Here is a 22,379-nt window from a genome sequence, read left to right as displayed (position 1 = left end):
CTTGATCAATAGGGGACACAGTAAATATGCACTTGGGGTTATGGAGTGAAGGAGACATGCACATTGAGTAAAGGGAGTGGGTATAGGGGGTGTTGCAAAGGGATACTAGTTCTAGAGAGAAAGGGTCCAAAGATCACTACACAGGAGGGTATAGCTTTTATAAGGTCTAACAGTGAGGGTGCAGAGAAAGGTATACAAGGTAGCCTACAGCAAGGAGGACAGCAAAAGGGTGCGCAGCATGGAACAATGCGTTTTGAGAACAGGTAGCCAGGAGGGTAGAATTATAATACCAGGGTGAAACAAGGCACAGCAAGCCTACAGCAAACACAGTACATTGACAACAACATAACTACAGACTACAGCAAAGCAGTAACAAGGGTCGACACAGACCAGGGTATAAGGTACTAACTAGTAGGCTACACAGACCAGGGTACAAGGTACTAACTAGTAGGCTACACAGACCAGGGGGTAAGGTACTAACTAGTAGGCTACACAGACCAGGGGGTAAGGTACTAACTAGTAGGCTACACAGACCAGGGTATAAGGTACTAACTAGTAGGCTACACAGACCAGGGTACAAGGTACTAACTAGTAGGCTACACAGACCAGGGTACAAGGTACTAACTAGTAGGCTACACAGACCAGGGGGTAAGGTACTAACTAGTAGGCTACACAGACCAGGGTATAAGGTACTAACTAGTAGGCTACACAGACCAGGGTACAAGGTACTAACTAGTAGGCTACACAGACCAGGGGGTAAGGTACTAACTAGTAGGCTACACAGACCAGGGTATAAGGTACTAACTAGTAGGCTACACAGACCAGGGTATAAGGTACTAACTAGTAGGCTACACAAGTTAGCATCCGACAAGCTAAGGCAAGGACTAAGTTAAGCCAACACAGAAGCTCAAACTACACAAACTGGACGCTCCATCTTCGCGCCACATGAGTGTCCAGCAACACACAACAGCCTAGTTACTAACTAAACAGAGGAAGAGCCGAAACGTGACTCACCGTGTGATATCCCCTGACTATTGGCGGCTTGCCGGTGGGGTATGGGTCCACCGTGTCAATGATGGTCTGCCGCTCGCCCTTCTGGTTGATCTTGCGGAACCTACGGCGGGACTGTCGGTGTGATGCTTGCCTCTGGAAGTACTCCTCATTTTCCTCCATATAGTCCACCTGGGGAAACGGGGTAGGAGGAAAGAAAGGAGTGACTGGCTCTTCTTTTCCTTGCCCCCTCCTCTTCCCGCCCCTCTCACTGCGTAAAAATAGCAGCGTGTGTGGGCTGCGCCTCAACACTCCTCTCCGACGTCAACGGGAGCTCTCACAACTCCAGGAGAGGGGGGAAAAGAGAGAAGGATGTATGTGAGAGAGAGAGAGAGAGAGAGAGTGAGAGATACAGAAAGAATGGGCAAGGGAAGGGTGTGAACGAAAGAAGAGGAAGAGGGATAAAACAGAGGAAGAGATAAAGAGGGATGGAGAGCGGAAGAAGACAACATACAGGGGAGGAATGGAGAGGGAGAGAGAAAATCAAGGGAGAGAGAAAGAGGGTAATGGAAGGAGAGATGGAGAAAGAGATACCTTGCCCTGATGTGCTTCAGATTGAGGTCAGTCTCAGTCAGTCAGTCAGTCTCAGTCAGTCAGTCAGTAAGTGTCAGGTCAGTCAGTCAGGTCAGTCAGTCTCAGTCAGCCAGTCTCAGACAGTCAGCCAGTCTCAGTCAGGTCAAACAGTCAGTCTCAGTCAGTAAGTCTCATACAGTCAGTAAGTCTCATACAGTCAGTAAGTCAGTCTCAGTCAGCAAGTCTCAGTCAGTCAGCCAGTCTCAGTCAGTCAGCCAGTCAGTCTCAGTCAGTCAGCCAGTCAGTATCAGTCAGTCAGCCAGTCAGTCTCAGTCAGTCAGCCAGTCAGTCTCAGTCAGTCAGCCAGTCAGTCTCAGTCTGTCAGCCAGTCAGTCTCAGCCAGTCAGTCTCAGTCAGTCAGTCTCAGTCAGTCAGCCAGTCAGTCTCAGCCAGTCAGTCTCAGTCAGTCAGTCTCAGTAAGTCTCAGTCAGTCTCAGTCAGTCAGCCAGTCAGTCTCAGTCTGTCAGTCAGTCAGTCTCAGTCAGTCAGCCAGTCAGCCAGTCAGTCTCAGTCAGTCAGCCAGTCAGTCTCAGTCAGTCAGCCAGTCAGTCTCAGTCAGTCAGCCAGTCAGTCTCAGTCAGTCAGCCAGTCAGTCTCAGTCAGTCAGCCAGTCAGTCTCAGTCTGTCAGCCAGTCAGTCTCAGTCAGCCAGTCAGTCAGTCTCAGTCAGTCAGCCAGTCAGTCTCAGTCAGTCAGCCAGTCAGTCTCAGTCAGTCAGCCAGTCAGTCTCAGTCAGTCAGCCAGTCAGTCTCAGTCTGTCAGCCAGTCAGTCTCAGTCTGTCAGCCAGTCAGTCTCAGTCTGTCAGCCAGTCAGTCTCAGTCAGTCAGTCTCTGTCAGTCAGCCAGTCAGTCTCAGTGTCAGTCTCAGACAGTGTCAGTCTCAGACAGTCAGCCAGTCTCAGTCAGTCTCAGTCGGTCAGTCAGTCAGGTCAGTCAGTAAGTCTCAGTTAAGTCAGTCAGTCAGTCTCAGTCAGGTCAGTCAGTCTCAGTCAGTCAGCTAGTCTCAGTCAGTCAGCCAGTCTCAATCAGTCAACCAGTCTCAGTCAGTCAGCCTCAGTCAGTCTCAGTCAGTAAGTCTCATACAGTCAGTAAGTCAGCCTCAGTCAGTCAGTCTCAGCCATCTCAGTCAGCCAGTCTCAGTCAGTCAGTCAATCTCAGTCAGTCAGTGTCAGTCAGTCAGTGTCAGTCAGTCTCAGTCAGAGTCAGTTTCAGTTAGTCAGTCAGTCTCAGTCAGTCAGTTTCAGTCGGTCTCAGTCAGGCAGTCTGTCAATCTCAGTCAGTCAGTGTCAATGTCAGTCAGTGTCAGTCATTCTCAGTCAGTCAGTCAGCCAGTCAGTCAGTCTCAGTCAGGTCAGTAAGTCTCAGTCAGTCAGCCAGTCTCAGTCCGTCAGCCAGTCTCAGTCCGTCAGCCAGTCTCAGTCCGTCAGCCAGTCTCAGTCCGTCAGCCAGTCTCAGTCCGTCAGCCAGTCTCAGTCCGTCAGCCAGTCTCAGTCCGTCAGCCAGTCTCAGTCCGTCAGCCAGTCTCAGTCAGTCAGTAAGTCTCAGCCATCTCAGTCAGCTAGTCTCAGTCCGTCAGCCAGTCTCAGTCAGCCAGTCTCAGTCAGTCAGCTAGTCTCAGTCAGTCAGCCAGTCTCAGCCTCAGTCAATAAGTCTCATACAGTCAGTAAGTCAGTCTCAGTCAGTCAGTCAGTCAGTCTCAGCCATCTCAGTCAGCCAGTCTGTCTCAGACAGTGTCAGTCTCAGACAGTGTCAGTCTCAGACAGTGTCAGTCTCAGACAGTGTCAGTCTCAGACAGTGTCAGTCTCAGACAGTGTCAGTCTCAGACAGTGTCAGTCTCAGACAGTGTCAGTCTCAGTTAGTCAGTCAGTCTCAGTCAGTCTCAGTCAGTCTGTCAATCTCAGTCAGTCAGTGTCAGTCAGTCAGTGTCAGTCCCAGTCAGTGTCAGTCATTCTCAGTCAGTCAGTCAGTTTTTCAATCTCAGTCAGTAAGTCTCAGTCAGTCAGCCAGTCTCAGTCAGCCAGTCAGTCTCAGTCAGTCAGTCAGTATCAGTGTCAGTCAATCTCAGTCAGTCAGTGTCAGTCTCAGACAGTGTCAGTCTCAGACAGTGTCAGTCTCAGTTAGTCAGTCAGTCTCAGTCAGTCAGGCAGTCTGTCAATCTCAGTCAGTCAGTGTCAGTCAGTCAGTGTCAGTCAGTCAGTGTCAGTCAGTCAGTGTCAGTCAGTCAGTGTCAATGTCAGTCAGTGTCAGTCCCAGTCAGTGTCAGTCATTCTCAGTCAGTCAGTCAGTTTTTCAATCTCAGTCAGTAAGTCTCAGTCAGTCAGCCAGTCTCAGTCAGCCAGTCAGTCTCAGTATCAGTGTCAGTCAGTCTCAGTCAGTCAGTGTCAGTCCCAGTCAGTGTCAGTGTCAGTATCAGTGTCAGTCAGACAGTCAGTCAGTGTCAGTCTCAGACAGTCAGCCAGTCTGTCAGTCTCAGTCAGCCAGACAGGTCTGTCAGTCTCAGTCAGTCAGACAGGTCTCAGTCAGTCAGTCAGTAAGTCTCAGTCAGTCAGTCAGTAAGTCTCAGTCAGTCAGCCAGTCTCAGTCAGCCAGTCAGTCTCAGTCATCTCAGTCCGTCAGCCAGTCTCAGTCAGCCAGTCAGTCTCAGTCAGTCAGTCTCAGTCATCTCAGTCCGTCAGCCAGTCTCAGTCCGTCAGCCAGTCTCAGTCAGTCAGCCAGTCTCAGTCAGTCAGCCAGTCTCAGTCAGGTCAGTCAGTCAGGTCAGTCAGTCTCAGTCAGTAAGTCTCAGTCCGTCAGTAAGTCTCATACAGTCAGTAAGTCAGTCTCAGTCAGTCAGTAAGTCTCAGCCATCTCAGTCAGCTAGTCTCAGTCCGTCAGCCAGTCTCAGTCCGTCAGCTAGTCTCAGTCCGTCAGCCAGTCTCAGCCAGTCAGCCTCAGTCAGTAAGTGTCAAACAGTCAGTAAGTCAGTCTCAGTCAGTCAGTCAGTCAGTCTCAGCCATCTCAGTCAGCCAGTCTGTCAGCCAGTCAGTCTCAGTCAGTCAGTCAGTCAGTCTCAGACAGTGTCAGTCTCAGACAGTGTCAGTCTCAGACAGTGTCAGTCTCAGACAGTGTCAGTCTCAGACAGTGTCAGTCTCAGACAGTGTCAGTCTCAGACAGTGTCAGTCTCAGTTAGTCAGTCAGTCTCAGTCAGTCAGTTTCAGTCAGTCTCAGTCAGTCAGGCAGTCTGTCAATCTCAGTCAGTCAGTCTCAGTCAGTCAGTGTCAGTCAGTCAGTGTCAGTCAGTCAGCCAGTTTTTCAATCTCAGTCAGTAAGTCTCAGTCAGTCAGCCAGTCTCAGTCAGCCAGTCTCAGTCTGTCAGGCAGTCTCAGTCAGCCAGTCAGTCTCAGTCAGCCAGTCAGTATCAGTGTCAGTCAATCTCAGTCAGTCAGTCTCAGTCAGTCAGTGTCAGTATCAGTGTCAGTCAGACAGTCAGTCAGTCAGTGTCAGTCTCAGACAGTCAGCCAGTCTGTCAGTCTCAGTCAGCCAGACAGGTCTTTCAGTCTCAGTCAGTCAGTAAGTCTCAGTCAGTCAGTAAGTCTCAGTCAGTCAGCCAGTGTCAGTCAGCCAGTCAGTCTCAGTCAGTCAGTCTCAGTCATCTCAGTCAGTCAGTCAGTCTCAGTCAGTCAGTCAGTCTCAGACAGTCAGTCAGTCTCAGTCAGTGTCACTATCAGTGTCAGTCAGTCTCTGTCAGTCAGCCAGTCTCAGTCAGCCAGTCCCAGTCAGTCAGCCAGTCAGTCTCAGTCAGTCAGCCAGTCAGTCTCAGTCAGTCAGCCAGTCAGTCTCAGTCAGTCAGCCAGTCAGTCTCATTCAGTCAGCCAGTCAGTCTCATTCAGTCAGCCAGTCAGTCTCATTCAGTCAGCCAGTCAGTCTCATTCAGTCAGCATGTCAGTCTCAGTCAGTCAGCCAGTCAGTCTCAGTCAGTCAGTCTCAGTCAGGCAGCCAGTCAGTCTCAGTCAGGCAGCCAGTCAGTCTCAGTCAGTCAGCCAGTCAGTCCCAGTCAGTCAGCCAGTCAGTCTCAGTCAGTCAGCCAGTCAGTCTCAGTCAGTCAGCCAGTCAGTCTCAGTCAGTCAGCCAGTCAGTCTCAGTCAGTCAGCCAGTCAGTCTCAGTCAGTCAGCCAGTCAGTCTCAGTCAGTCAGCCAGTCAGTCTCAGTCAGTCAGCCAGCCAGTCTCAGTCAGTCAGCCAGTCAGTCTCAGTCAGTCAGCCAGTCAGTCTCAGTCAGGCAGTCTCAGTCAGGCAGCCAATCAGTCTCAGTCAGGCAGCCAGTCAGTCTCAGTCAGGCCGCCAGTCAATCTCAGTCAGTAAGGTCAGTCTCAGTCAGTCAATCTCAGCCAGTCTCAGTGGGTCAGTCTCAGTCTCAGTCAGTAAGGCTCAGTCAGCATCAGTCAGCCAGTCTCAGTCAGTCAGCCAGTCTCAGTCAATCAGCCAGTCTCAGTCAATCAGCCAGTCTCAGCCAGTCTCAGTCAATCAGCCAGTCTCAGCCAGTCTCAGCCAGTCAGCCAGTGTCAGTCAGTCAGTCTCAGTCAGTGTCAGTCAGTCTCAGTCAGTGTCCGGGTCCGTGTCAGTCAGTGTCCGGGTCCGTGTCAGTCAGTGTCCGGGTCCGTCAGTCAGTGTCCGGGTCCATCAGTCAGACAGTGTCAGTCTCAGACAGTGTCAGTCTCAGACAGTGTCAGTCTCAGACAGTGTCAGTCTCAGACAGTGTCAGTCTCAGACAGTGTCAGTCTCAGTTAGTCAGTCAGTCTCAGTCAGTCAGTTTCAGTCAGTCTCAGTCAGTCAGGCAGTCTGTCAATCTCAGTCAGTCAGTCTCAGTCAGTCAGTGTCAGTCAGTCAGTGTCAGTCAGTCAGCCAGTTTTTCAATCTCAGTCAGTAAGTCTCAGTCAGTCAGCCAGTCTCAGTCAGCCAGTCTCAGTCTGTCAGGCAGTCTCAGTCAGCCAGTCAGTCTCAGTCAGCCAGTCAGTATCAGTGTCAGTCAATCTCAGTCAGTCAGTCTCAGTCAGTCAGTGTCAGTATCAGTGTCAGTCAGACAGTCAGTCAGTCAGTGTCAGTCTCAGACAGTCAGCCAGTCTGTCAGTCTCAGTCAGCCAGACAGGTCTTTCAGTCTCAGTCAGTCAGTAAGTCTCAGTCAGTCAGTAAGTCTCAGTCAGTCAGCCAGTGTCAGTCAGCCAGTCAGTCTCAGTCAGTCAGTCTCAGTCATCTCAGTCAGTCAGTCAGTCTCAGTCAGTCAGTCAGTCTCAGACAGTCAGTCAGTCTCAGTCAGTGTCACTATCAGTGTCAGTCGGTCTCTGTCAGTCAGCCAGTCTCAGTCAGCCAGTCCCAGTCAGTCAGCCAGTCAGTCTCAGTCAGTCAGCCAGTCAGTCTCAGTCAGTCAGCCAGTCAGTCTCAGTCAGTCAGCCAGTCAGTCTCATTCAGTCAGCCAGTCAGTCTCATTCAGTCAGCCAGTCAGTCTCATTCAGTCAGCCAGTCAGTCTCATTCAGTCAGCATGTCAGTCTCAGTCAGTCAGCCAGTCAGTCTCAGTCAGTCAGTCTCAGTCAGGCAGCCAGTCAGTCTCAGTCAGGCAGCCAGTCAGTCTCAGTCAGTCAGCCAGTCAGTCCCAGTCAGTCAGCCAGTCAGTCTCAGTCAGTCAGCCAGTCAGTCTCAGTCAGTCAGCCAGTCAGTCTCAGTCAGTCAGCCAGTCAGTCTCAGTCAGTCAGCCAGTCAGTCTCAGTCAGTCAGCCAGTCAGTCTCAGTCAGTCAGCCAGTCAGTCTCATTCAGTCAGCCAGTCAGTCTCATTCAGTCAGCCAGTCAGTCTCATTCAGTCAGCCAGTCAGTCTCATTCAGTCAGCCAGTCAGTCTCATTCAGTCAGCCAGTCAGTCTCAGTCAGTCAGCCAGTCAGTCTCAGTCAGTCAGTCTCAGTCAGGCAGCCAATCAGTCTCAGTCAGGCAGCCAGTCAGTCTCAGTCAGGCCGCCAGTCAATCTCAGTCAGTCAGTCAGTCAGTCAGTCAGTCTCAGTCAGTCAGTGTCAGTCGCAGTCATTGTCATCCCAGTCAGTGTCACTATCAGTGTCAGTCTCTGTCAGTCAGCCAGTAAGTCTCAGTCTCAGACAGTGTCAGTCTCAGTGTCTGTCAATCTCAGTCAGTCAGCCAGTCTCAGTCAGTCAGTCAGCCAGCCAGCCAGCCAGTCAGTCAGTCAATCTCAGTCAGTCAGTCTCAGTGTCGGTCAGTCAGTGTCAGTCAGTGTCACTCTCAGTCAGCCAGTCTGTCAATCTCAGTCAGTAAGTCTCAGACAGTGTCAGTCTCAAACAGTCAGTAAGCTCAGTCAGTCAGTAAGCTCAGTCAGTCAGTAAGTCTCAGTCAGCCAGTCAGTCAGCCAGCCAATCTCAGTCAGTCAGTCTCAGTGTCAGTCAGTCAGTCTCAGACAGTGTCAGTCTCAGACAGTGTCAGTCTCAGACAGTCAGCCAGTCTCAGACAGTCAGCCAGTCTCAGACAGTCAGCCAGTCTCAGTCAGTTAGCCAGTCTCAGTCAGTCTGCCAGGCCCAGTCAGTCTCAGTCAGTCAGCCAGTCAGTCTCAGTCAGGCAGCCAATCAGTCTCAGTCAGACAGTGTCAGTCTCAGTCAGTCAGCCAGTCAGTCTCAGTCAGTCAGCCAGTCAGTCTCAGTCAGTCAGCCAGTCAGTCTCAGTCAGCCAGTCTCAGTCAGTTAGCCAGTCTCAGTCAGTTAGCCAGTCCCAGTCAGTCAGCCAGTCAGTCTCAGTCAGTCAGCCAGTCAGTCTCAGTCAGTCAGCCAGTCAGTCTCAGTCAGTCAGCCAGTCAGTCTCAGTCAGTCAGCCAGTCAGTCTCAGTCAGTCAGCCAGTCAGTCTCAGTCAGGCAGTCTCAGTCAGGCAGCCAATCAGTCTCAGTCAGGCAGCCAGTCAGTCTCAGTCAGGCCGCCAGTCAATCTCAGTCAGTAAGGTCAGTCTCAGTCAGTCAATCTCAGCCAGTCTCAGTGGGTCAGTCTCAGTCTCAGTCAGTAAGGCTCAGTCAGCATCAGTCAGCCAGTCTCAGTCAGTCAGCCAGTCTCAGTCAATCAGCCAGTCTCAGTCAATCAGCCAGTCTCAGCCAGTCTCAGTCAGTCAGCCAGTCTCAGCCAGTCTCAGTCAATCAGCCAGTCTCAGCCAGTCTCAGCCAGTCAGCCAGTGTCAGTCAGTCAGTCTCAGTCAGTGTCAGTCAGTCTCAGTCAGTGTCCGGGTCCGTGTCAGTCAGTGTCCGGGTCCGTGTCAGTCAGTGTCCGGGTCCGTCAGTCAGTGTCCGGGTCCATCAGTCAGTCAGTGTCAGTGTCCATGTCCGTCAGCCTCAGTGTCCGTCAGCCTCAGTGTCCGTCAGCCTCAGTCAGCTGCTGCCCTCCCTCCCTTATGATCCCACTGTCTACCTGGCTCTGCTCTAGCTGTCTAGCACCTTCCAGAGTCACAGCCCCGTGAAATGGTACATAAGGGATAATGGCACAACTGGGCTGATAAATGATGAATACAACTTGCGCTTGAGGAGAAAGAGAGCTACTTTCACGAGGCATCGGCTATTGGAAAATAAAAATACATCTAAAAATATTGCAGCAACACATCTTTTCTCTGATCACGAAAAGCATTTTAACAATTTGATACTTAACAGTCGTGTGCAGTAGCCTGGTGACATAAGCCTGGTGCTAGAAGAACACATTTAAGACATTTCCAGTGGGCACACTCTCCTCCATCGACAGCTTCTTTACTGCGCTTCACATTTCATAGCACTTAGCCTTTGGGATTACACATCAAGCCTCTCTGCCTCCCTCTCTCTCTCTCTCTGCCGTACCAACTGCTGCTATGGCAACGGCACCATGGTGGATGACAGAGTTGAGTATGAGAGAGAACAATAGAAAGTGCATGTGATGTGTTTATCAGTTTGTGTATGTGTATTGATTTGGTTTGAGTGTGTCAATCGGTTTGTATGTGTGCGTGTGTATGTGTGCGTGTATGTGTGCGTGCGTGCGTATGAGTATCGGTTCGGTTTGCGTGTGAGAGCTGCTGGTGTCTCGGTATCATAGCACTCCAAAGCCATTCTCCAAGTAATTCAAGGGAGCTGGTTGCTCCCATAATAGCTGAGGGCCATGCCAGGAAGGGGTAATGATCAACAGCAGGACAGAGAGGATGAGAGAAGGCTATTAGAAGAGCTGGAGCTTAGTTGATGGAGACACATTTAACAAAAGGCGCCATCTATATGACTATTATTATAGAAATCCATAGGACACTGATTACTGAGAAGAGATCTTAGTAGCAACAATACTGTATGGGAGATGGTGGTTAACACATATAGGTTAAGTATGACTGCGCTATTCAAACGGAGCGATAGGAGATTTGTGTGTGATGAAATTGGTGTGAAATTGTAGTGTGCGTGAATTGTGTGTCTCTGTGTGCGCACTTGATTGTGTGTGTGTGCTTGATTATGTGTGTGCGCATGATTATGTGTGGTGTGTGTCTGCACACGTCAGAGAGAGAAAATAACAGTGGGCTTTCATATCTTTAAAGATCTAGCACACTTCCAAGGCCTCCTGTTCGACAGCAGATTGCAATGTGCCTCTACCTTTATGTCCTGGTAAAGCTGGATTGATTCATTTTCAACGTTGCTTTTTATAAGGTCTGTGTCAACATCTGATGTTATAAAGCTGGGTCAAACTTTACATCCCTGAATGTAGCCTTCAACTGGAGAGACTGAAAAATAACTGGAAATAATTGCGACACTTTATATATGCATTACATTTAAGTATGTGAGTGAGCAGTGAACAAGAAAACTGCTATAAGTACAATAGCTGAATGCATGTCAACAGAAGCACCAACATTACTTGTAGTTGATGTTACGCCGCAACAAAAAGAAAATAAAGGCAATTAAGTATAACTCATATTGTGGGCGAACCATCTAAATTAGATAGGGTGTAAAAGTCCACATAAAACATGTTAGGTCGTTGCGAAGTCATGTCCCCATAAGCTAGCCCTAAGTCGCTTTTGTAAACCCCCGTCCCAGTACATCAGTGTATAAAGCGGTGTGCTGTTGCTTGATGAGACGTTACTGTGGTAAAGTTGGCAATGCCGGCGGGACTCACCACAATCATCTCCGAAGGTTCCAGAACGATGCACTCACATCCACGTCTCAGGCTCCCTGCAGAACGCTTTCCAAAACTGGGGAGAGAACAAACGACAGAGAGAAGAAAGAAGTGTTTAGGGAAAACTATTTTTAATACATTTTGCTTGGCATCGTTGGGATTCAATCTGGAATTCCTGTTCCAACGATAGAACAGACAGACAAACATTCCTCCCTGAAGGGCTTGTAAGTAAGCATTAAGGCTTGTAAGTAACCATTTCACAGTAAGGTCTACTACCTGTTGTATTCGTTGCATGTGACAAATAAAATGTGATTTGAAGTTGGATATGTCTTCATAGTAAAAATACACTTCAAGTGGAAAAGTCCACTTGGTGACATCATAGGCTGCACAGTATGTGTGCTCTCCAATGAGGAGGGGTGTGGTCTGTGGAATATTGAAGTGGACAAACCAAAAGTCTCGAACTGGGGCGGCAGCCATGGAAATTATGAGTAGGGTAATACAAAAACTCAGGGCTGGATGAAGAGTGAAGACTGCAAGCTTTGTATGATGCATTCAGTGCCCAATTTGAGACAAGGGTTCCCTTGTACCTTATTTACAAAAACATCAACACCAAAATGTGTGTTGATGTGACTCCCAAATACATTATTTGGGAGTCATATCATTCTTAGTTTATCTTGTGTAAATTCCCCCCGGTGTACATACACTATATATACGAAAGTATGTGGACACCCCTTCAAATTAGTGGATGTCTATTTCAGCCACACCCGTTGCTGACAGGTGTATAAAATCGAGCACACAGCCACGCAATCTCATAGAGAACAATTGGCAGTAGAATGGCCCATACTGAAGAGCTCTGTGACTTTCAACGTGGCACCGTCATAGGATGCCACCTTTCCAACAAGTCAGTTCATCAAATTTCTGCCATGCTAGAGCTGCAGCAGTCAACTGTGGTCCTCTGTAGCTCAGCTGGTAGAGCACGGCGCTTGTAACGCCAAGGTAGTGGGTTCGATCCCCGGGACCACCCATACACAAAAATGTATGCACGCATGACTGTAAGTCGCTTTGGATAAAAGCGTCTGCTAAATGGCATATTATATTATATTATATTATATATATTATTATATTATATTATATTATTATATTATAACTGTAAGTGATGTTATTGTGAAGTGGAAACATCTAGGAGCATCAACAGCTCAGCTGAAAAGTGGTAGGCCACACAAGCTCACAGAACGGGACCATGGAGTGCTGAAGCGTGTAGCGTGTAAAAATCGTCGGTCCTCGGTTGCAACACTCACTACCGAGTTCCAAACTGCCTCTGGAAGCAACGTCAGCACAATAACTGTACTTCAGGAGCTTCAAAAATGGGTTTCCATGGCCAAGCAGCTGCACACAAGCCTAAGATCACCATGCGCAATGCCAAGCGTCGGTTAGAGGCGTGTAAAGCTTGCCGCCATTGGACTCTGGAGCAATGTAAATGTGTTCTCTGGAGTGATGAATCACACTTCACCATCTGCCAGTCCGACAGACGAATCTGGGTTTGGATGATGCCAGGAGAACGCTACCTGCCTGAATGCATAGTGCCAACTGTAAAGTTTGGTGGAGGAGGAATAATGTTTAATAACTGTTTTTCATCGTTCGGGCTAGGCCCCTTAGTTCCAGTGTAGGGAAATCTTAACGCTACAGCATAAAATGACATTCTAGACGATTCTGTGCTTCCAACTTTGTGGCAACAGTTTGGGGAAGGGCCTTTCCTGTTTCAGCATGACAATGCCCCTGTGCAAGGTCCATACAGAAATAGTTTGTCGAGATCTGTGTGGAAGAACTCGACTGATTTTACTGAGTTAGAGTTCATATAAGGAAATCAGCCCTCTCTCTCCCTCCCTCCCTGGGAAACATGCTTACATTGCCAAAGCAAGTGAAATAGATCATATCAAAAGTGAAATAAACAAAATGAACAGTAAACATTACACTCACAAAAGCTCCAAAATAATAAAGATATTTTAAATGTCATATTATGTCTATATACAGTGTTGTAACGATGTGCAAATAGTTAAAGCACAAAAGGGAAAACTAAATCAACATCAATATAGGTTGTATTTACAATGGTATTTGTTCTTGACTTGTTGCCCTTTTCTTGTGGCAACAGGTCACAAATTGTGCTGCTGTGATTGCACACTGTGGTATTTCACCCTATAGATATGGGAGTTAATGAAAATTTGATTAGTTTTTTCAAATTCTCTATGGGCCTGTGTAATCTGACGGAAATAGGTGTCTAATATGGTCATACATTTGGCAGGAGGTTAGGAAGTGCAGCTCAGTTTCCACTTCATTTTGTGGGCAGTGTGCACATAGCCTGTTTTCGATAGCCAGGTCTGCCTATGGCGGCCTCTCTCAATAGCAAGGCCATGCTCACTGAGTCTGTACATAGTCAAAGATTCCTTCATTTTGGGTCAGTCACAGTGGTCAGGTATTCTGCCACTGTGTACTCTCTGTTTAGGGCCAAATAGCTTTCTAGGTTGCTCAGTTTAAAAATATATATATGTCTAATGTGTCAAGTAATTATCTTTTTGTTTTCTCATTATTTGGTTGGGTCTAATATTGTTGCTGTCATGGGGCTCTGTTTGTGAACAGAGCCCCAGGACCAGCTTGCTTAGGGGACTCTTCTCCATCTCTCTGTAGGTGATGGCTTTGTTATGGAAGGTTTGGGAATCGCTTCCTTTTAGGTGGTTGTAGATTTTAAAGGCAATTTTATGGATTTCGATAATTAGCGGGTATAGGACTAATTCTGCTCTGCATGCATTATATGGTGTTTTACGTTGTACACAGAGGATATTTTTGTAGAATTCTGCATGCAGTCTCAATTTGGTGTTTATCCCATTTTGTGAATTCTTGGTTGGTGAGCAGACCCCAGACCTCACAACCATGAAAGGGCAATGGGTTTAATAACTGATTCAAGTATTTTTAGCCAGATCCTAATTGGTATGTCAAATTTTATGTTCCTTTTGATTGCGTAGAAGGTCCTTCTTGCCTCGTCTCTCAGATCGTTCACAGCTTTGTGGACATTACCTGTGGCACTGATGTTTAGGCCGAGGTAGGAATAGTTTCTTGTGTGCTGTAGGGCAACAGTGTCTAGATGGAATTTGAATTTGTGGATCTGGCAACTGGCCCTTTTTTGGAACATCATTATTTTTGTCTTACTGAGATTTACTGCCAGGGCCCAGGTCTGACAGAATCTGTGCAGAAGATCTAGGTGCTGCTGTAGGCCCTCCTCGGTTGGGGACAGAAGCACCAGATCATCAGCAAACAGTAGACATTTGACTTCAAATTCTAGAAGGGCGAGGCCGGGTGCTGTAGACTGTTGTAGTGCCCTCGCCATATCGTTGATATATACAGTGTAAGTCGGAAGTTTACATACACCTTAGCCAAATACATTTAAACTCAGTTTTTCACAATTCCTGACATTTAATCCTAGTAAAAATTCCCTGTCTTAGGTCAGTTAGGATCACCACTTTATTTTAAGAATGTGAAATGTCAGAATAATAGTAGAGAGAATGATTTATTTCAGCTTGTATTTCTTTCATCACATTCCCAGTGGGTCAGAAGTTCACATACACTCAATTAGTATTTGGTAGCATTGCCTTCAAATTGTTTAACTTGGGTGAAATGATTTGGGTAGCCTTCCACAAGCGTCCCACAATAAGTTGGGTGAAGTTTGGCCCATTCTTCCTGACAGAGCTGGTGTAACTGAGTCTGGTTTGTAGGCCTCCTTGCTCGCACACGCTTTTTCTGTTCTGCCCACATATGTTCTATAGGATTGAGGTCAGGGCTTTGTGATGGCCACTCAAATACCTTGACTTTGTTGTCCTTAAGCCATTTTTCCACAACTCTGGAAGTATGCTTGGGGTCATTGTCCATTTGGAAGACCCATTTGCGACCAAGCTTTAACTTCCTGACTGATGTCTTGAGATGCTTCAATATATCCACATAATTTTCCTTCCTCATGATGCCATCTATTTTGTGAAGTGCACCAGTCCCTCCTGCAGCAAAACACCCCCACAGCATGATGCTGCCACCCCCGTTCTTCACGGTTGGGATGGTGTTCTTCGGCTTGCAATAACCCCCTTTTTCCTCCAAACATAACAATGGTCATTATGGCCAAACAGTTCTATTTTTGTTTCATCAGACCAGAGGACATTTCTACAAAAAGTACGATATTTGTCCCCATGTGCAGTTGCAAACTGTAGTCTGACTTTTTTATGGCAGTTTTGGAGCAGTGGCTTCTTCCTTGCTGAGCGGCCTTTCAGGTTATGTCGATATAAGACTCATTTTACTGTGGATATAGATACTTTTGTACCTGTTTCCTCCAGCATCTTCACAAGGTCCTTTGCTGCTGTTCTGGGATTGATTTGCACTTTTGGCACCAAAGTACGTTCATCTCTAGGAGACAGAACGCGTCTCCTTCCTGAGCGGTATGACGTCTGCGTGGTGTTTATACTTGCGTACTATTGTTTGTACAGATGAACGTGGTACCTTCAGGCGTTTGGAAATTGCTCCCAAGGATGAACCAGAGTTGTGGAGGTCTACAATTTTCTTTCTGAGGTCTTGGCTGATTTCTTTTGATTTTCCCATGATGTCAAGCAAAGAGGCACTGAGTTTGAAGGTAGGCCTTGAAATACATCCACAGGTACATCTCCAATTGACTAAAATGATGTCAATTAGCCTATCAGAAGCTTCTAAAGCCATGACATTATTTTCTGGAATTTTCCAAGCTGTTCAAAGGCACAGTCAACTTAGTGTATTGTAAACTTCTGACCCACTGGAATTGTGATACAGTGAATTATAAGTGAAATAATCTATCTGTAAACAATTGTTCGAAAAATTACTTGTGTCATGCACAAAGTAGATGTTCTAACCGACTTGCCAAAACTATAGTTTGTTAACAAGAAATTTGTGGAGTGGTTGAAAAACAACCTAAGTGTATGTTAACTTCCGACTTCAACTGTTTATAAGTTAATTCTAAATGGAGACACTCAAACATCCTAAAATAAATTAAAGGAATGAGAGATTTGGCAGAAATATTTAAGTGGACATATAAAACCCCCAGCGCTTATACAAGCCAATATGAATCAACCTTTAGCTACATTGAAGACAATGATTGAAAACACAAAAAAATGTGTACCATGTTTTGTGCATACTTATTCTAAACCAAAAAAGGCAAGCAGAACGATTGCAATCTATTAATTTGGACCGTGAGGCTGTTGACATTTGCATGTGTCTGTAATGTATGCCAGTCAAAACATTTAGAATGTGTTATATACAGCTAGTTATATACACCGAACAAATTAGGTTTTGTCTTCGTTTTCACGCCGACCCTCGTTTAAATAGGGCAGACTGCTCTTGATTCTTAATTTAATAACTGTCTGAGTCATACTTCCCTCTCTGAATACTAAGAGAGGTGAGAAGAGGAGAGAGAAGAGAGCGAGATGAGAGAAGAGAGTACATGAAATAGTTAGAGAAATAAAAGTGTCAACGAGAGCGAGTGAGTGAGAGGGATAGATAGTGAGTAAGTGATAGAGTGAGAGAAAGAGTAAGAGCGCGAGAGACAGAGAGATGGAAGGTGTATCAGGTTCTCCAGACTCCTGGTGGTGTTGAAGTGAAGAGAGTGGCTCATTCCCCATTCGGTAAAAAGGGCCCTGTCTGAAACTCAATTCCACCTCGTCTTTAAAAGCTCCAGGAACTCCCATCGGGGGTCTATTCAAGTTCTCGTGTCACAACCAATTTCCCTCGCCTGGGCGCGTTGTCGCACTCGCCTGTACCCCGTTTATGGACTGGCTTAATGCAGTGCCGAGCGCTCTGATTGGCTGGCTACAGGCCTAGCCACGGTGTGAAAGGCCACACTGTAATCATAGCGATGATTTATCGTGCCATGACCTCTAGAGGCCTCCAATCAGATTGATGAGGGTTTTTTTTACATTGCGAGGCAAACAGTGTAACATAGGGATTTCTTTATCAAAACGTTATCAGTGACTCGCTTTGGAAGTGAGCCATATGTTGGTTGTTATGAAGGTTCTTCACATCTATCTATGTGGGGCTGTATATTTGGGGTTGCTTGCACACAATGCATGCTGACCAAGCACAACATATAGATTTACAAATTGTAAATGTGCATACATTAAAACTCCATAGATTAGTAATTCCAAGACCTTCCCAAATGTACATACATTATCTTTCACTTAATGTTTTGTAAAGACTGGGCTGAAACAGCACAGGTGATATGATTATCTGTCACAGTGTACTGTGCATTATTCCGAAAACAAATGGGCTAATATTCAACCCATATAGCTCCTCCTATACAACTAAGTGGGCTAATATTCAACCCATATAGCTCCTCCTGTTCTACTAAGTGGCTAATATTCAACACATATAGCTCCTCCTGTTCAACTAAGTGGCTAATATTAAACCCATATAGCTCCTCCTGCACAACTAAGTACCTCCCTGTGTGCCTGCATAGTGCCTGCAACATACGCTTAGTAAACATTTTTCAGACCCCTTCTCCCATGAGGTTACCTCTCAAGCATTAAAGTCTAATCTGCCAATATCCTCAAATCCCTCTCAAGGAGACACACTTTCACCTTGGAAAACGGAAAAGGTAAAATTTGAGCGTGGGGAGCTGCTGTCTTGGCATTTTTCAGATAGGCCTACGTTGTTTCGCTCTGTGGCAACGATGCTCCAGACATGCATATGAGCTATGAGTGTTACTGACAGAATTATTAGAGCTAAGCTTCTAAAGTCACTGTGCTTCGTATTGCCAGTCTGTTACATAAAGGAGCATTGTTTCAAGACACCCACAGTCGGGAAAGTGAATCCCACGTGCAAGACTGGATCTCATCACTGTGTTTATTAATTGAGACTAATTTCAGTCGGGGGGACGAATAATTCAGTCAGTCAGTGAGACTAACACTTTAGTCAGTGGGACTAACATTTCAGTCGGTGAGACTAACATTTCAGTCAGTGACCATCATAGTTTTATTCACTTGTCTACACCTGTAGTGTCTGTAGTCCGATGCACATATAGCCCTACTCTGATATAAGACCCCCTTGGGTCAAAAACATGTTTAAAAATGGCCGACAATTTGATCAAATCCAGTCCCAACTTGCTGTTGTTCCTACCTGCTTCTTGGCAGGAACATGGACTCCTTGATGAAGACGGACCCGGACAGTAGGATATACCAGCAGCTTCCGACGTCGTCCGGGCTGTGAAAGAGAAAACAGAGAGAATTGAACCGGTGAATCACAAATTCAAACCCGCACACACTCAAGTGAAAACACACAAACAGCGTGCTACACATCACAGACGAACTCACACTGACCCTGAGCAGTACAACAGAGCGGATGACACACACACAAAGTTGTCCAGCTTCCGAATCAAAACTGCCTAGTTGGCAATTCCAGTGAAGATGTCAGATTTGCAGTTTAAAGTAGCCAGAAGCAGCAGCAGAGGACCACACTACAATGAGGGAGGATCCAATAATCCATTGAGAGGGTTTTCTGACAGAGAACCACGGCTTGCCAAGAAAACTATTCAAATATTTAAACATAAAACAGCACATTGATTAAGAGGAAGTGGAGATCTAGGAGGAAATACCAGTACAGACACATTACAGTGTCTGTACTGATGGCACAAGATGGCCCTGATAGACATGGTCGCCCTGTTTCTAGCTCCTAGTCAACATTGCAGTATTTTGTTGGTGTGTGTTATTTCTTATATTACCTGCTCAGAACGTTTCTTGCATTATTACCTACAGCCCAAAATAACTTGTGGCTATTAGATCGGCAATCACTCAACAGCATTTCAACCAGAAATAAGATTTCCCTGAATTGGATCCTTTGTTTGAACACCGAGGCAGTTCCATTAATCCCAGGGGTTGCTCTAAGACACCGCCGGAGAAGAGGAATAAAGAGTGGGCTTCTAGTCAGACTCAGGAGGCGTAAATACCATCCACCACTTCCGAGTATATTACTCGCTAGTGTTCAGTCCCGGACAACAAAGTAGACGAGCTCAGGGCGAGGATTTCCTTCCAGACTGTAATATACTCCATTTTATGGAATCATGGCTCTCTCAGGATATACTGTCTCTGTCCATTCAGCCAGTGGGGTTCTCGTCCATCGCGCGGACAGGAAGAAAGAACTCTCCTGGAAAAAGAAAGGTGGAGGTGTATGTTTCATGATTAACTACTCGTGGTGTGATTATGGTAACTTACAGGAACTCAAGACCTTTTGTTCTCCCGATCTGGAATACCTCACCATCAAATGCCGACCGCATTACCTCCCAAAATAATTTTCTTCTGTCATCGTTACGGCCGTGTATATTCCCCCCAAGCCGACATGGCTCTCAAGGAACTAACCTGGACTTTGTGCAAACTGGAAACCGCATATCCTGAGGCCGCATTTATTGTAACTGGGGACTTTATTAAAGGAAATCTGACAAAAACACTATCAAAGTTCTATCAACACATCTCCAGTGCTACTCGCTCATCGAGCACTCTTGACCATTGCTACTCCCCCTTCCAGGAGGGTGGCAAGGCCCTCCCCCACCCTCCCTTCGGTAAATCAGATAATGTCTACATTTTGAGCCTCCCCTCCTACAGGCAGAAGCTTAAAAAGGAAGCACTCATGGTAAAGACTGTACAGACTGTTGAAAATTGGTCAGACCAATCGGAATCTATGCATCAAGATTGATACGATCACACGGACTGGGAAATGTTATGGGTTTCCCCTGAGAATAGCATCGACGTATACACTGACTCGTGACTTTATTTAACTAGCCAAGTCAGTTAAGAACAAATTCTTATTTACAATGACGGCCTACCCCGGCCTCCCCTAACCCGGACGACACTGGGCCAATTATGCGCCACCCTATGGGACTCCCGATCACGGCCGGATGTGTGATATAGCCCGGGATCGAACCAGGGTCTGCAGTGACGCCTCTAGCACTGAGATGCAGTGCCTTAGACCGCTGCGCCACTCGGGAGAATCAGGAAGTGCATTGAGGACGTTGTTCCCACTCTGACATACGTACAGTTGAAGTCGGAAGCTTACATACACCTTAGCCAAATACATTTAAACTCTGTTTTTCACAATTTCTGACATTTAATCCTAGCAAGAATTCCCTGTTTTAGGTCAGTTCGGATCACCACTTTATTTTAAGAAATGTGAAATGTCAGAATAATAGTAGAGAGAATGATTTTTTCAGCTTTTTTTTCTTTCATCACATTCCCAGTGGGTCAGAAGTTTACATACACTCAATTAGTATTTGGTAGCATTGCCTTTAAATTGTTTAACTTGGGTCAAATGATTTGGGTAGCCTTCCACAAGCATCCCACAATAAGTTGGGTGAATTTTGGCCCATTCTATCTGACAGAGCTTGTGTAACTGAGTCTGGTTTGTAGGCCTCCTTGCTCGCACACACTTTTTCAGTTCTGCCCACAAATGTTCTATAGGATTGAGGTCAGGGCTTTGTGATGGCCACTCCAATACCTTGACTTTGTTGTCCTTAAGCCATTTTTCCACAACTCTGGAAGTATGCTTGGGGTCATTGTCCATTTGGAAGACCCATTTGCGACCAAGCTTTAACTTCCTGACTGATGTCTTGAGATGTTGCTTCAATATATCCACAAAATTTTCCTTCCTCATGATGCCATCTATTTTGTGAAGTGCACCAGTCCCTCCTGCAGCAAAGCACCCCCACAGCATGATGCTGCCACCCCCGTGCTTCACGGTTGGGATGGTGTTCTTCGGCTTGCAATAACCCCCTTTTTCCTCCAAACATAACAATGGTCATTATGGCCAAACAGTTCTATTTTTGTTTCATCAGACCAGAGGACATTTCTACAAAAAGTACGATCTTTGTCCCTATGTGCAGATGCAAACCGTAGTCTGGCATTTTTATGGCGGTTTTGGAGCAGTGGCTTCTTCCTTGCTGAGTGGCCTTTCAGGTTGTCGATATAGGACTTGTTTTACTGTGGATATAGATACTTTTGTACCTGTTTCCTCCAGGATCTTCACAAGGTCCTTTGCTGTTGTTCTGGGATTGATTGGCACTTTTGGCACCAAAGTACGTTTATCTCTAGGAGACAGAATGCGTCTCCTTCCTGAGCTGTATGATGGCTGTGTGGTCCCATGGTGTTTATACTTGCGTACTATTGTTTGTACAGATGAACGTGGTACCTTCAGGCATTTGGAAATTGCTCCCAAGGATGAACCAGACCTGTGGAGGTCTACAATTTTATTTCTGAGGTCTTGGCTGATTTATTTAGATTTTCCCATGATGTCAAGCAAAGAGGCCTTGAAATACATCCACAGGTACACCTCCAATTGACTCAAATGATGTCAATTAGCCTGTCAGAAGCTTCTAAAGCCATGACATCATTTTCTGGAATCTTCCAAGCTGTTTAAAGGCCGAGTCAACTTAGTGAACTTAGTCAACTTATGACCCACTGGAATTGTGATACAGTGAATTATAAGTGAAATAATCTTAAAGTGAAATAATAATAAAGTCTGTAAACAATTGTTCAAAAAATGACTTGTGTCATGCAAAGTCGATGTCCTAACCGACTTCCCAAAACTATAGTTTAACAAGAAATTTGTGGAGTGTTTGAAAAACGAGTTTTAATGACTCCAACCTAAGTGTATGTAAACCTCCGACTTCAACTGTGTATTATATATATATATATATACAGTGGGGAGAACAAGTATTTGATACACTGCCGATTTTGCAGGTTTTCCTACTTACAAAGCATGTAGTGGTCCGTAATTTTTATCATAGGTACACTTCAACTGTGAGAGACGTAATCTAAAACAAAAATCCAGAAAATCACATTGTATGATTTTTAAGTAATTAATTTGCATTTTATTGCATGACATAAGTATTTGATCACCTACCAACCAGTAAGAATTCCGGCTCTCACAGACCTGTTAGTTTTTCTTTAAGAAGCCCTCCTGTTCTCCACTCATTACCTGTATTAACTGCACATGTTTGAACTCGTTACTTGTATAAAAGACACCTTTCCACACACTCAATCAAACAGACTCCAACCTCTCCACAATGGCCAAGACCAGAGAGCTGTGTAAGGACATCAGGGATAAAATTGTAGACCTGCAGAAGGCTGGGATGGGCTGCAGGACAATAGGCAAGCAGCTTGGTGAGAAGGCAACAACTGTTGGCGCAATTATTAGAAAATGGAAGAAGTTCAAGATGACGGTCAATCACCCTCGGTCTGGGGCTCCATGCAAGATCTCACCTCGTGGGGCATCAATGATCATGAGGAAGGTGAGGGATCAGCCCAGAACTACACGGCAGGACCTGGTCAATGACCTGAAGAGAGCTGGGACCACAGTCTCAAAGAAAACCATTAGTAACACACTACGCCATCATAGATTAAAATCCTGCAGCGCACGCAATGTCCCCCTGCTCAAGCCAGCGCATGTCCAGGCCCGTCTGAAGTTTGCCAATGACCATCTGGATGATCCAGAGGAGGAATGGGAGAAGGTCATGTGGTCTGATGAGACAAAAATAGAGCTTTTTGGTCTAAACTCCACTCGCCGTGTTTGGAGGAAGAAGAAGGATGAGTACA

General features: G+C 46.2%; 1 protein-coding gene across 3 annotated transcripts in view; it reads right to left on the bottom strand.

Annotated features, from left to right (window-relative positions):
- LOC121541384 (rap guanine nucleotide exchange factor 2) overlaps positions 1-22,379 on the bottom strand; it is a 148,830-nt gene that overhangs the window by 60,841 nt on the left and 65,610 nt on the right. For all 3 annotated transcript variants that reach the window (XM_041850364.2, XM_041850370.2, XM_041850380.2), the window contains exons 4-6: positions 17,917-18,000; positions 10,744-10,819; positions 1,015-1,182 (exon numbers count right to left, since the gene is read on the bottom strand). In XM_041850364.2, coding sequence (XP_041706298.1) covers positions 1,015-1,182; positions 10,744-10,819; positions 17,917-18,000 — 328 coding nt within the window. The remainder of the gene's footprint in view (positions 1-1,014; positions 1,183-10,743; positions 10,820-17,916; positions 18,001-22,379) is intronic.

Source organism: Coregonus clupeaformis, chromosome 3, assembly GCF_020615455.1.
Source record: "Coregonus clupeaformis isolate EN_2021a chromosome 3, ASM2061545v1, whole genome shotgun sequence".
Lineage (NCBI taxonomy): Eukaryota > Metazoa > Chordata > Actinopteri > Salmoniformes > Salmonidae > Coregonus > Coregonus clupeaformis.
Note: the sequence above shows the minus strand (reverse complement) of the source record. Positions and strands in the feature narration are given on the sequence as shown.